At 42.0% G+C, this 13,664-nt stretch overlaps 1 protein-coding gene across 2 annotated transcripts in view; it reads right to left on the bottom strand.

Annotated features, from left to right (window-relative positions):
• Nucleotides 1-13,664, bottom strand: part of MARS1 (methionyl-tRNA synthetase 1) — a 58,929-nt gene continuing 45,265 nt past the window's right edge. The window contains exons 20-22 of one of the 2 annotated variants that reach the window (XM_089681303.1): nucleotides 10,936-10,962; nucleotides 8,407-8,505; nucleotides 1-265 (exon numbers count right to left, since the gene is read on the bottom strand). In XM_089681303.1, coding sequence (XP_089537429.1) covers nucleotides 113-265; nucleotides 8,407-8,505; nucleotides 10,936-10,962 — 279 coding nt within the window. In that variant the 3' untranslated portion in view covers nucleotides 1-112. The remainder of the gene's footprint in view (nucleotides 266-8,406; nucleotides 8,506-10,935; nucleotides 10,963-13,664) is intronic. The other variant, XM_089681309.1, reaches the window with a different exon arrangement.

Raw genomic sequence — 13,664 nt, 5'->3', positions numbered from 1 at the left:
TTAACAAACAAGGACCTTAAGTTTATTTTAAAAACATGTTCCCAATATTGACCATCTCAGTGCTGTGCATTTGCACATTTTATTTTGTAGTCCTGTTTGGTAGTGACACAAATCATTTCTTTTTCTTCCCCTTCTGTGCAGGTGGATTGGGTGACTTTCCTTCAGCCAAAGCCAGGTCCTTTTTCAGCTTCAGCAATGTTTGCACCTCAGTGTCAATTAGTGACTTTTCAGCAGCTTTACTCTTTAACTCCCGCACATGATTGCCCTGAGAAGATGTATACCAGATTAGTTACTTAGAGCAGAATAGCAATAGAACGTACATTAATTGAATATTTTAAACGTTAACACAGGTTTTAGGCTAGAGTTCACTTTTGGTTTTGTTTTTATTCCTCCAAGACAATGCAAGGGCTCATTTGGACAGAGGATGGTGCCAAACACCTGCAGGCAGCACCTTTTGTGTATAGATCCAAGAACCCACTCCTGCCTGTCAAACTGACATGTATTGTGTCCACTTTTATGGGCTACCTCCTCAGAGCTGGATGCACATGCAGCCTCTCTGCACAGAGGACAGCTCTAATCATCTGTATGGATAAGCCCTTTAGTGTAACAGTCTGGCACTACCTTTTTAGTTATTACAGGTACTTATAGTCAGTTTACACACATCTATATTTAACATTCATATCAGTCCCTGCTTACAATCTAAGGGTCCTAGCCCACATACTAGGGCCAATTTAGACAGGAGCAACTTAACCTACCAGCATGTCTTTGGAGTGTGGGAGGGAGAACATGCAAACTCCAGGCAGCAAGCATTAAAGTCCAACTCTGGTTATGCTACTTTGAATCAGCTTGGTCCAAACAAACTATTAGTTTATAGAGTGCTGGCAAAAATCTGATTGATTTTGTTCAGGGAGCAGGATGAGAAGTTCCTTTTGAGCTGCAAATATTGATGCTCTGTAGAGTTTATAGAGCATACGCAACTGTTAATGAGACTTCAGCTGGTCTAAACACACATTCTTAACTTCACTAAACACTACCCTCTCCACCTGTTGACAATACTGCTGTCAAAGGATGGCTACATTACTCCTCCTTAAATACAACAGCAGAGTGACTGTAGCCACCAAAATACAAAAAGGGGTGACATGGGACCTTGAGGTACCTGATAAACTAAATATACATAAATTATGGTAAAAAGAAAAAAAAAAAAAAAGTTATTTGGAATCAAAATGCTAAAAAGCTCAAATGTTATGGCTGCAATCTTTCTTGGTCTACCTATGCTTGGTAGTAAGATCTCAGAACTTTCCACTTCTTAATAGGTGATTTAACAGTACTGACTGGCATATTCAAGACTTTGGACATCTTTTTACATCCATCTTTGTAAAGTTCCATTACCTTGTAACACAGGACTTTTGATCCCCATGGCTCAGTATCTAGCCTAGTAAGTGCTTCCACGTAATAGCTAACAAACTCATTGACTATTTATACACTGACACTATTTGCAATTAAAAAAAAATAAATCACAGATGTGGGACATTGACCTTCGTGCAGACACGAGTTAAAATGCTAATTAGAGGTTAAAGAGGAGTTCCACTCACGCTTTCAAAAAATAAAAGCAGCTACAAAAACTAGCTGCTGACTTTTAGAAAACAGCCACTTACCTGTCCCTCGGTCCCATGGTGTGTCTCCCACAGCCCCTTTCACCAGCTGTCCTGGATTCCAGGAGGCCAGCATCTTCAGGGTACACGCCGTGCTTCATGAATGGTCTTGCAGTCTTCTGGGACCTGTCACGTGTCCCAAAAGATTACAGGGAGGGAGGAAGGACGGACACCTTCCGTAAGTGAAAGTGGGTACCTGTCAAATTCGGGTACCCACTCCCCCCCCCCAAAAGGTGCCAATCCTTAATGGAGAGCAGTCCTTAAAGCAGAACTTCCCCTTTTGGGTAAAGCTCCGCTTTAAACATTCCAGGGTGTGCAAACTTTTAATCACGGGCTTTTAGGTAACTTCTGTTATGATTTAAAAAGGAGCCAAACAACTCTTTATAATAAATGGCTTTCATATGATCATCATCCTTCAATAAAAGAGCATTTTTTTTATCATGATCAGTCATATTTTCAATATCAATGTCACAAATTTCTGCCAGCATATACAAACTTTTAAGCACAACTGTATAAGCCACATAGTTTTTTGCGCTTTTTATCATTGTGATAAAAACTTTATTTTTTTACAGTAATTTATGTACATTTATCTTATCAGGTACTTGAGTACCGGCAAGTCTCATATCCCCTTTTTTTACTTTGTAATTTGGTATATTCAAGTATTAAGAGGATGTGGTACTGCTTCTATGGAGGTGGGGGTATAGGAACACGCTGAATGGATTTGAATGTATTCATCCTAAAAACAGGGTGTGTTACGGGCCAATCACCACACATAAATAAAAGGCATAAAAGCTTGGGGGGGAAAAAAAAAAAATAACAATCGCCATCACATCCAATGATTGGTAAGCTACAGTATATTTTTGTGTTTAGTTACGGTTTAAGGCCTCCTTGCCACCTGAATACACTGGATTCTAGCAGCTGGAACAACAGGTATATGAACAGCAGCAGCCTCTCAGCCTGCAGAAAAATAGTGATCGGCTGTATGTGAACAGCAACCGTTGCTGTCAGTCTAACACCAAGTGGTTGTTACCTGCAGTTAGGGATGGATCTGACTACTTCCAGGCTTGGACATCTGTCCCCTAACAGTATTTTTATCTAGTAAACCACTATGAGTGCAATTACAAGCCACACTACTCTGAAAACAGGTGTCTATGATCAGTGATTATAACTATTGTTGATAGAGCTGTGCTTTAAATACTACTCCCTTTCCCCCTCTCATTATCATCATTACTAGATGCAGCCCGCCAGGATCAATATGTGTACTCCGCCCCAATCCAGATATATTCACTGTGCAGCCAATAATAGCAGAGCTCTCTGCAAGGACAAAAGTAATTAAATGCCGGCCGTAGATGGGACGAAAATCAGCCGATTTTTTTTTACCGTTGGTGGTAACGTCAGCCTATTGAACGACCGATTTTTGGTTGTTTTTTTTTTTTTTTTAAAACGGCCAGTTTTCAACCTGTCTATGGCCTGCATTAGAGCTGCACAGGCTTTTATCAAAAATAGAAAAATGAAAGTAAAAAAAAAAAAAGCCCAGTTTGACCATGCTTATGACTGCTATAGTGAAAAATTGATGTATTGGGGCTGAAAGCAAATGTTTTATTTAGGCAAGCCAAACTCATGGTGGTAGGAATGCCTGGCATGTTATTAAAGAACAAGCAGAGTGCAGTGTGTACATTTATGATACAATTATAGTGCTAAATAAATTGTTTAGATTGGGCCTGGAAACCAATGTTCCCTAGCCATGAAAGGTTAAATCCAAAATGTTTTAATGCACATCTGTGCTTGATAAATATAGAAGCTGACATTGTTAGCCTGAATAACCTCAGTGACTGTCTGGACTTTGAGTCATTAACCTAAAACATGCATGGATATAGTGCAAAAAACAAAAAAAACTTTTAATATGTAAATAATATTGCCAAAAGTATTGGGACGCCTGCCTTTACATGCACATGAACCTTAATGGCATCTCAGTCTTGGTCCGTAGGGTTCAATATTGAGTTGGCCCACCCTTTGCAACTAAAACAGCTTCAAGTCTTGTGGGAAGGCTGTCCACAAGGTTTAGGAATGTGTGTCTATGGGAATGTTTGACCATTCCTCCAGAAGCACATTTGTGAGGTCAGGCACTGATGTCAGAGCAGAGAATGCGAGCCAGACCACCTAGTCCAATTCATCCCAAAGGTGTTCTATTGGGTTGAGGTCAGGACTCTGTGCAGGCCAGGAAAAGTTCCTCCACCCCAAACTTGCTCATCCATGTCTTTAGGGACCTTTGTACACTGGTGCGCAGTCATGTTGGAACAGGAAGGGGCACAAACTGTTCCCACAAAGTTGGGAGCATGAAATTGTCCAAAATGTCTTGGTATGCTGATGCCTTAAGAGTTCTCTTCACTGGCACCAAGGGGCCAAGCCCCACCCCTGAAAAAACAACCCCACACCATAATTCCCCCCTCCAACAAACTTTACATTTGGCACAATGCAGTCAGGCACGTACCATTCTCTGTCTGGCAATCTGATGGACATGTCTGGGTTTGGCAGTTGCCAGAAGCATTGTCACTCCAGAGAACACATCTGCATTGGTCTAGAGTCCAGTGGTGGCGTGCTTTACACCACTGCATCCGACACTTTGCATTGCACTTGGTGATGTAAGGCTTGGATGCAGCTGCTCGGCCATGAAACCCCATTCCATGAAGCTCTCTACGCACAGTTATGCTAATCTGAAGGCCATACAAAGTTTGGAGGTCTTTAGCTATTGACTCTGGTGACTTCTGCGCACTGTGTGCTTCAGCATGCACTGACCCCACTCAGCCATGAAGTGGTAGGCCACAAAAATGAAAAAGTTACGGTTCCCAGTTGCTTCCACTTTGTTATAATACCACTAACAGTTGACTGGAATATTTAGTAGCAAGGAAATGTCACGGATGGACTTATTGCACAGGTGGCAACCTATCACAGTACCACGCTTGAATTCACTGAGCTCCTGAGAGCGACCCATTCTTTCACAAATGTTTGTAGAAGCAGTCTGCATGCCTAGGTGCTTGTTTTTATACACCTGAGGCCACAGAGGTGATTGGAACACCTGAATCCATTTATTTGAAGGGATGTCCCAATACTTTTGGCAATATAGCGTGTGCCTATCTATCCACACTGCTCAAAAAAATTGCAGGAACACTTCAATTAAACTCCTGGGATATTTATCTGGTCAGTTAAGTAGCAAAGGGGGTTGTTAATCAGTTTCAGCTGTTTTGGTGTTAATGAAATTAACAGGTGCACTAGATGGGCAACAATGAGATGACCCCCAAAACAGGAATGGTTTTACAGGTGGAGGTCACTAACATTTTTCTTTCCCTACACATCTTTTAGGACTGGCTTTCACTAGTTTTTACTGGTAGCATGAGGAGATACCTGGACCCTACAGAGGTTACACAGGCAGTTCAACTCCTCCAGGATGGCACATCAATATGTGTCATTGCCAGAAGGTTTGCTGCATCTCCAGGCAGTGTCTCAAGAGCACGGAGGAGATTCCAGGAGACAGGCAGTTACTCTAGGAGAGCTGGACAGGGCCATAGAAGGTCCTTAACCCATCAGCAGGACTGGTATCTGCTCCTTTGTGCAAGGATGAACAGGATGAGCACTGCCAGAGCCCTACAAAATGACCTCCAGCAGGCCACTGGTGTTAATGTCTCTGACCAAACAATCAATAACAGACTTCATGAGGGTGGCTTGAGGGCTCAACATCCTCTACTGGGCCCTGTGCTCGCTACCTGGTACAACAGAACTCAAATGGCATTTGCCACTGAACACCAGAATTGGCAGAACCGCAACTGGCACCCTGTGCTTTTCACAGATGAGAGCAGGTTCACCCTGAGTACATGTGACAGACGTGAAAGGGTCTGGAGAACGTTATGCTGCCTGTAACATTGTTCAGCATGACCGTTTTGGTGGTGGGTTAGTGATGGTCTGGGGAGGCATATCCATGGAGAGATGCACAGACCTCTAAAGGCTAGACAGACAATGGCACCCTCACTGCCATTAGGTATCGGGATGAAATCCTTGGACCCATTGTCAAACCCTACGCTGGTGCAGTGGGTCCTGAGTTCCTCCTGGTGGACGACAATACTTGGCCTCATGTGGCGAGAGTATGCAGGCAGTTCCTGGAGGATGAAGGAATTGACACCATTGAATGGCCCCTACACTTGCGTGACCTAAATCCAATAGAACACCTCTGGAATATCATGTTTTTGGTCCATCCGCTGCTGCCAGGTTGCACCTCAAACTGTCCAGGAGCTCAGTGATGCCCTGGTCCAGATCTGGGAAGAAATACCCCAGGATACAGCACAGTGGCTAAATGGTTAGCACTTCTGCCTGGCAGTACTAGGGTTGTTGGTTCGAATCCCAACCATGGCACCACCTGCCTGGAGTTTGCATGTTCTCCCTGTGCCTGCATGGGTTTCCTCCGGGTACTCCGGTTTCCTCCCACACTCCAAAGACATGCTGGTAGGTTAATTGGCTCCTGTCTAAATTAGCCCTAGTATGTGTATGTATGAGTGTAAGTTAGGGACCTTAGATTGTACGCCCCCTGAGGGTTAGGGACTGATGTGAATTTTCAATATATATGTAAAGCGCTGCGTAAATTGACAGCGTTGTATAAGTACCTGAAATAAATAAATAATACCATCCGTTCTCTCATTAGGAGCATGCCCCGATGTTGTCAGGCATGCATACAAGTACATGGGGGCCATACAAACTACTGAGTACCATTTTGCGTTGCAACAGGCTAGTCCATTTTGCTGATATTTCATTGAAGCATCACTTTTTCTCTTTGATGGAAATGAAAATTATCAACCTACAGAGGAATGAATTCAAAGACAGGTAACCGCCCCTACTTCTGGCACAGTTCGTAACAGAGAACTGAGCTGGAGGTCGTCGTTCCCTCCCCCCCAAAACCCCCCCCTGCAGCCCTCTGGGAAACTTCACAGGTCCCAGAGGACTGAGGTCCATTCACAAAGTGGAACGTGCATGCGCAGTAGGAAACCGGCTGTGGGGCCGCAAGGCTTCACTGAGTATTTCTCTTAATCAAGATGGTGGCGCCAGCACCCGTCAGCCAATTGAAGAATCGGCTCGTGTTGAGGACACCACTGGATCCCTGGACAGGTAAGTGCTCAAATATGAAGTGTCAGCAGCTACAGTATTTGTAGCTGCTTTTATTTTTGTTTTGTTTTGGGGGGGGGAACATGTGTAACACAGCTTTAAATATAATGCATATAATCTTTTATTTTCAGAGTAGCAGTCTTTATAGGAATCTGCGAGAGAAAAAAAAAAAAAAAAAATATTCCTTTCACTAAAATTTTTAGCAGGTCCATCTGAAAAAAACAACAAAAAACCCACTCCCATTTTCCACTTCAACCACTTCCCAACTGGCTGTTGTATATAAACGGCCAGACGGTGGCACTGCAGGGTCGGGTGGCCATTTATAAACGGCCTCCCCGCACCCTGCCTGTGCGCGCTCCCTGGGAGTGCGCAGCATTGCGATCCGGTGCCTCCGGACACATTGAAACACCGATCGGACGGGACCTCTGTACGAGGTCCCGATAATGTGATCACTGATTGGCCAATCAGTAATCACATGCAAAGTAGTAAGCAAGATGTCACTTCTGACATCATTGCTTACTACGTGTGAAATCTGTGAATGATCACAGAGGTCACATAGTACAAGGCTATTCACAAAAGCCTTGTACCATGTGACAAGCTGTGACCAATCACAGCTCACTCAGTAGTTCTCAATGGCTGCGAGAATGCAGACAGAGAGAAAGAAATAATTGCTTTTACATCCTATATGGGTGTAAAAGCAATCAGTGTAAAAAAAAATAAAAAATCTTCATCACCCCCCCAAAAGTAGTACAGTGTCACCATGGTGACACAGTACTGCTAGAGTGACAGTATGTAAAAAAATAAAAAATGAAAAAAAATAAAATGTTTAAAATTATAATTTTTGGTTATAAAACTAATTTGGCTTATTTTTGTTTTTACTAAAAAGATAACAGAATACATTTTTCGCCAAGATTTATGATGAAATATTATTTATTTGCAAAATTTTATAAGAAAAACACTTTTTTCAAAATTTTTGGACATTTTCATTTATATAACAAAAAAAATAAAAATCCCAGCAGTGAATAAATACCACCAAAATAAAGTCTTATCGGTCACAAAAAAAAAATGGTAAAAAATTCATATGGGTACAGTGTTACATGACCGCGCAATTGTCATTCAAAGTGTGATAGCGCTGAAAGCTGAAAATTGCCCTGGTCAGGAAGGGGGTAAAAGTGTCCAGACTAGAAGTGGTTAAAGAAGTCCAATCTGAAAATAAACACTCCACTTTGGAGCAGCATAATCGGAGTTGCTCCAAAATATGGAGAATGTATGCTTTTTTCCCCCAATCTGAAAACATCCCTTTCATTGTAGATTGGAAGGTATTTTCCACTCACACATTACAGATAGTGATGAGCTTGGGTTTGTTTGGCTTGGGATCTGAACCCACATGTGCGATCTCGCCAGAAAACACTTAACCTGCATGGGCCAATAAATATACAAGGGAAGCAGCTGCAGGGGAATGCCCTGGATGTAGAGGATTGGTCCCATACTGGTTACCACTTCCTGGCAGGCTTGCATGCGTGGGTTTGGTGCCTAGTCTTAACATGGCTGTGCTCCTCACGGACTACAGACAAGCAGTAATGATGGGCCTTCACATTCACCTCACCTGTTTCTCCACAGCCTGAGTTAGCTCTTGTATCCTCTGGGGGTCACCAACTTTTGGTATTTCTTTGATGGGCTCTGCAGTTGGTGCTGGTGCCTTTACCTGTGGAAAAACAATAGTCAAATATACCAGCCCACTATAAGCCAAAAGCAACGGTGTAATGAAAAAAAACAGAATCCATCTCAACACCAGTTTTCCTTTTTTTTGAACTGGCAAGAATGTGGTCTGATATGCACTTTTAGATTGGTTTTCACCATATATTGCTCTCAGTAAGGATGTCTTCTTAGAGATGCAATCAGCCAGCAAAGTGCTCCACATCCACTGGCACTGCATTCTTCCAATCCACAACCCCAACAAAATGTTTCAGTAAACACTTTTACCCCATTGGTATTTACACTTTGCAATGGTAAATTCAGTCCGCTTTAAAGTATATATATAGTCAAATAGTATAGTCATATAGTCATATAGTTTCCAATGCAACAATAAAACACCCGCGATCTGTGTACCATTGGGGAAACTTTCCTTTACTTCCTTTCTCAGAGATGCAACAGGAAGTTAGATGAACTCTCCCCAAGTTAGGCGAATTTCCCTCTCAGTTGTCCCCATTTGTCCCAAGATTTCTCCTTACCTCTTATTCCGGGACAACTCTAAACATTTTTGGATTTCCCTTCACTTTTGCTTTCTTGAGGACAATGGTCACCGGTACAAACAGAGATGTGAATCTCCCAAATGCTTACTATATTTCACTTTAATGCATTGTAAGCACTGAGATAAAACAAGCCCCAGTGGCCACTTACTTTTTCCCTTGTTTACTGCTGCCAGCTCCATACTGCCGTCATGAACTTCGGGATAAGTGCAGCACTTCTAAGAGTGCTTCAGATGACCCCTTAAAAGTAGAACTAAAGGCAAACTTTCTTCCCCATTTTGGATAGATTAGGAAGGGTTATAAACCTATCTTAGAGTTTTATGCCATCTATTTCCCATTAGAGAAATTTCCTTGCTCTTTCTAAAGACCACAGCTACAACAGAGAAGGAGCGGAAATTCCTCCAAAGCGAGTGAATACCTAGTTGTCACCAGGGTCTATTACTTTTTTGGGGAGAAGTCAAAATGTGGTATTTTCTTTTACTTTCTCTTTCTTTACAATGTATTTTATTATACACAACAACATAGGAAAAGTTGGAGACAAGCTCATTAACACAAAAAAAGTAGGAGTGTACATGTCTGTTAATGAAGGACATAACAAATGCACTAAAATATTGACACAGAGAGAAACGGAATATAAGAACACAATCTCGAGAAGAATAGAATGAGACCCAATAGAATTATGTTGGCAGCAAATAATCAATGAGCTGATGGGCAAAGACCAAGGATAATCACTAAAGTTGCATACAGATGATGGGAAAAGTTGAGCATAAAATCTTGCTGGAGGCATATCAGAACTCTACATCTAGAACTTCCAAGAAAGTCCAACCGATATAGAAAACATTACAGGCACAGTTCTCTAGGGGTAGCTCAATCAGTGCATATAACATAAAAACTGACAGAAACAAGTAAGCAAAGTAGAAAAAGAGAAAAAAAAAAGCAAAGAAAGAAGAAACAAGAATAGTAAAGGCAAATAAGAAAGGGCTCCAGGGGAACACACCAGGAGAATCTTATATCGACAGAAGGGTCTGATCAAATCTAGGTGGTTTCTTTTACTTTCTCTTTCAATGATAATGGTAAGTATGACAGAGAGTGAATCTCCCTAACAGGGGCACAGGTAGCAACAAAAACCCCTCTCCACTCTATCCAAAACTCCAAAAAAAGTTTTGCCTTTAGTTATACTTGAAGTAGGGGCAGCACATGCACCAGCCAATTTCAGTCACTCACAGCGGGGAGGGTGGAAAGGGGTATGGGCTTGCGCTGGGGCTGTTTGTTCCTATGGATGCAGGAAGACATGTCCACAATGCCAGCAGGAAGGGCAAGTATGCACAAGTTGCTGCAGTGGGCCCTATGAGGTAAAGGAACCACCCTGAAACCAGAACCTGGACTAGGTGCTGAGGGGGACCAGGTGAATAGGGGGGAAAGAACAAGTGGCATACACAGCAGGTTTATCTCAGCAGTAGAAACTGCTTAAAATATTAAGTCTTTAATGTCACTCATAAAATAAAACTCACAATAGCTTATGCAAAAAAGCAGTGCAAAACGTAACTCATAGCATCCAGATTGTTTGACCATACAGAAACAAAGTTAGTTAGCTGGTATAGATTGTCTGCTTTTCCTACTGTACTTTGGCAATAATAATTCTCAAAGGAGTTTGCAGGTCGTGTTAATGCTGTATTGTTCAATCAAAAATGTAATATGGCACACATGCAGGATTTTGTACTTCCTACTTAAAGCATCATCATCTCCCTAAAGCTACAGTCGGTAACAGCTTAAAATGGACAAAGCTACATTATAACAGGTTAAGGTTGTATAAATGCTTAACTGCAGGAAATTTATAAATGGAAAATAAGCTGGCATGCAATTTGTAGCTCAGCATACAGAAATACCTGTGGCCCTTTACTGTCAACATCCAGCTGACGGAAGGAGAAAAGGAAATCAAAAGAAATTAGTTTTATAGAAGTAGACATATCACCTGAACTCTAGGAGGTGAAGACCTGTTTTGTTGTTATAACATTTAGAAATAGTAATTGTGCCGTTTTTGTTTTTTTTTTTTTACACAAATAAAAACTACCCTAAAAGCTAAGTTCACCTTTGGAACATGTAACATGGTCCAGTCCCTGACACAGCCCCCAACCCCCAATTCCACCCACCCTGTGACAGAAGGTGCCAACCGTCAGTTTAAAAAAAGCTGGGCCTGTGGAGCAAAGTATTGTGAATTAATGAACTACTTCTACCGTTGGCCTCCACAGCCAATGGCTTGTAGGGCACTGGTGAGCGCTCTCATAGTGCATTGATTCTTCCTTCCATTTAGTAACTTTTTACCTGTATGAGGTATGGGCAGACAGCTTACTGAGTTTTGTGAATGAATGAACTACATAAGGCCAACGGCTTGTACGGCGCTGGTGAGCGCTCTTAGTCCATTGATTCTTCCTGCCATTCAGTAACTTTTTGCCTGTATGAGGTATGGGTAGAGAGCTTACGGAGTTTCTGCAGGATCCAGGCATTGCGCCCATGATCTGATCGCAAGTGCAATGCCTTACAGACTGCAGTGTAAAAAAATAAATAAATACACATCTTTTTGCAGGTAAAAAAAAAAATGTGCAGTTTTTTTTTTTTTTGTAAGAGGTGAAGTTACCTTTTAATCACTGCTCAACCTAAGGAAGGTTGTTACATAAGACTGTAATAAGGAAACAATTTAAAGGCCATTCTGTCATAATAACTGTACTGCCATCATTGAGTGATCTGAAATCTGACTGTCAATTCCAACTGCATTCTAAACACTGTGCTGCAGCATGCCCTATAGGAGAGGGCTCAACACATGTGTTCATCAGTCCAGGGAGTGTGAAATGTTCTAAGTACATATCATGAAAGGGGTAAGGTAGACTTCCAGGCAAATCGATAAATGCACACTTAAAAAAAACATGTTTAATATTTTACCTGCCAAAGGATATCCAATTCTTTCCACTCAGCCCTGCCACACTGTACAGCCAGGCAGATGACTCACTTATTGCCTGGCTATGCTGTGAGGCACAGATGTGCAATCAACAGTATCTTAATAAAATGACTAACTTTTTGACAGGTAAACTATTAAGCATTTTTGCAGTTCAGCTGCCTATATAGCAGTTTGCCTGGAGTTACACTTTAACATGCTCTAGAGACTGGCAACTGTGTGGCTAACACATTCTGGAGTCTGGCCAACAAGGGGTTAATGTGCTCTGCAGACTGGCTACTAAGGGGTTACCACGTTTTGGAAATTGGCCACAGAGGAGTTAGTACAGGTACTGAACACTAAAACATGACTGACCTTTAAAGGGAAAAAAAAAAAAATCAGGTATTCCACACAACACCTTTTTATAGGTTTTCCCAGAAATCAGGGTTAATAGGGGAAATAGGTTAAAATATGCTTAGAAGTAAGGAGATGCAACAAAATCTGTTCTATATATTTAGCGTAATCCTGTTAGAGCAGGCACTCCTAAGCTTCGCTAAAAGTTACTGTAGGGAAAGCTCCAGGAGGCCCCCAAGCTCAATCTTCATGCAGTACGCTTGTATCTCCCAGGATTGACCTCAAGTCCCACCAACCTTGGATGTATGGGTAAAGTGACTGTTGTCTTAGCAATGTAATTTACCTAACTAGGTGAATATTACATATGCTTAAAAGGTTAGTGGATAACAGTGTCGGACTGTTTGGTAAACACTTTAGAATGGAAATGTCAAGCTTTGTGAAAATGTGAGGTATGCAACTACCATGTGGGTGCAATGAGGATGCGATCCTGCCAATAATACACTTGTCCTAGATTGATAATGCTCACTCAATCCACTGTATAGAGAAGCAACGCTGTGAACCTCCTCTCTTTATCTCTATTACATAGGTGGGGGTTTATAGTTTACAGAAGATAGCTTTGAAGAAATAGAACATTGTTTAGAATTTAATTCAGCCCAGGTTACAGGAAGTGAAAATACTGTATTTTCTATACTCGCTAAAAATATTTATTTAGCCTGAAGAAAAAATTAATGCAGCGACCGTGTCCATCGACTAAAAAGCTAAAAGGTTTTATTCTTGTCCAGCAGCTGAGAACTAAAACTTCATTTTCTTTCAGGTAATGCTTACAGAACTATTGTAAACATTTTGACAGTGTATTAGTACGGTGCTCAGGCAGGAGACAGAGTAGCTTTCTAGCCTGACACTTCTGCCCTAACAGAGAGAGAATACAAATACAAAAAGGTAAGCAATTCCAAAGAGGGAAAGCTACACTAAATAGCAATTTAAAGGAGAACAGCCAAAGCTCTTTTGGCTGTACTTCTGTGGATCACAGCAGTGCAGTTCGTTCTGCACTCCTGTGACCAGTTTTCAGCTGATAGTGGGCTGACGTCACTCAGCTGGTCCAGGCTGGGAAAAGATACCAACTTCAAAGTCGGGATCCACCCCAGAGTCTGGAGTGGCACCTGGCTCAGCCTCTAAGAGAGCCGCTGAGAGCCTGAGCCACCTGCTCCCTCCCCCTCCACAGCCCAGTGCTCCAGTAGGTGCTGGGGGGGCAGACTGACAGTCACCGCTGTCTGCTCTGAGTGGATGTGAGAACTCAGCAATCAGTGGTCATGTGATCGCCGAGTTCTCACA

Source organism: Staurois parvus, unplaced genomic scaffold, assembly GCF_062004578.1.
Source record: "Staurois parvus isolate SC_StPar_1 unplaced genomic scaffold, SC_StPar_1.0 ptg000017l, whole genome shotgun sequence".
Classification (NCBI taxonomy): Eukaryota; Metazoa; Chordata; class Amphibia; order Anura; family Ranidae; genus Staurois; species Staurois parvus.
The sequence above is the reverse complement of the archived record's forward strand: the minus strand, read 5'-3'. Positions and strand labels throughout refer to the sequence as shown.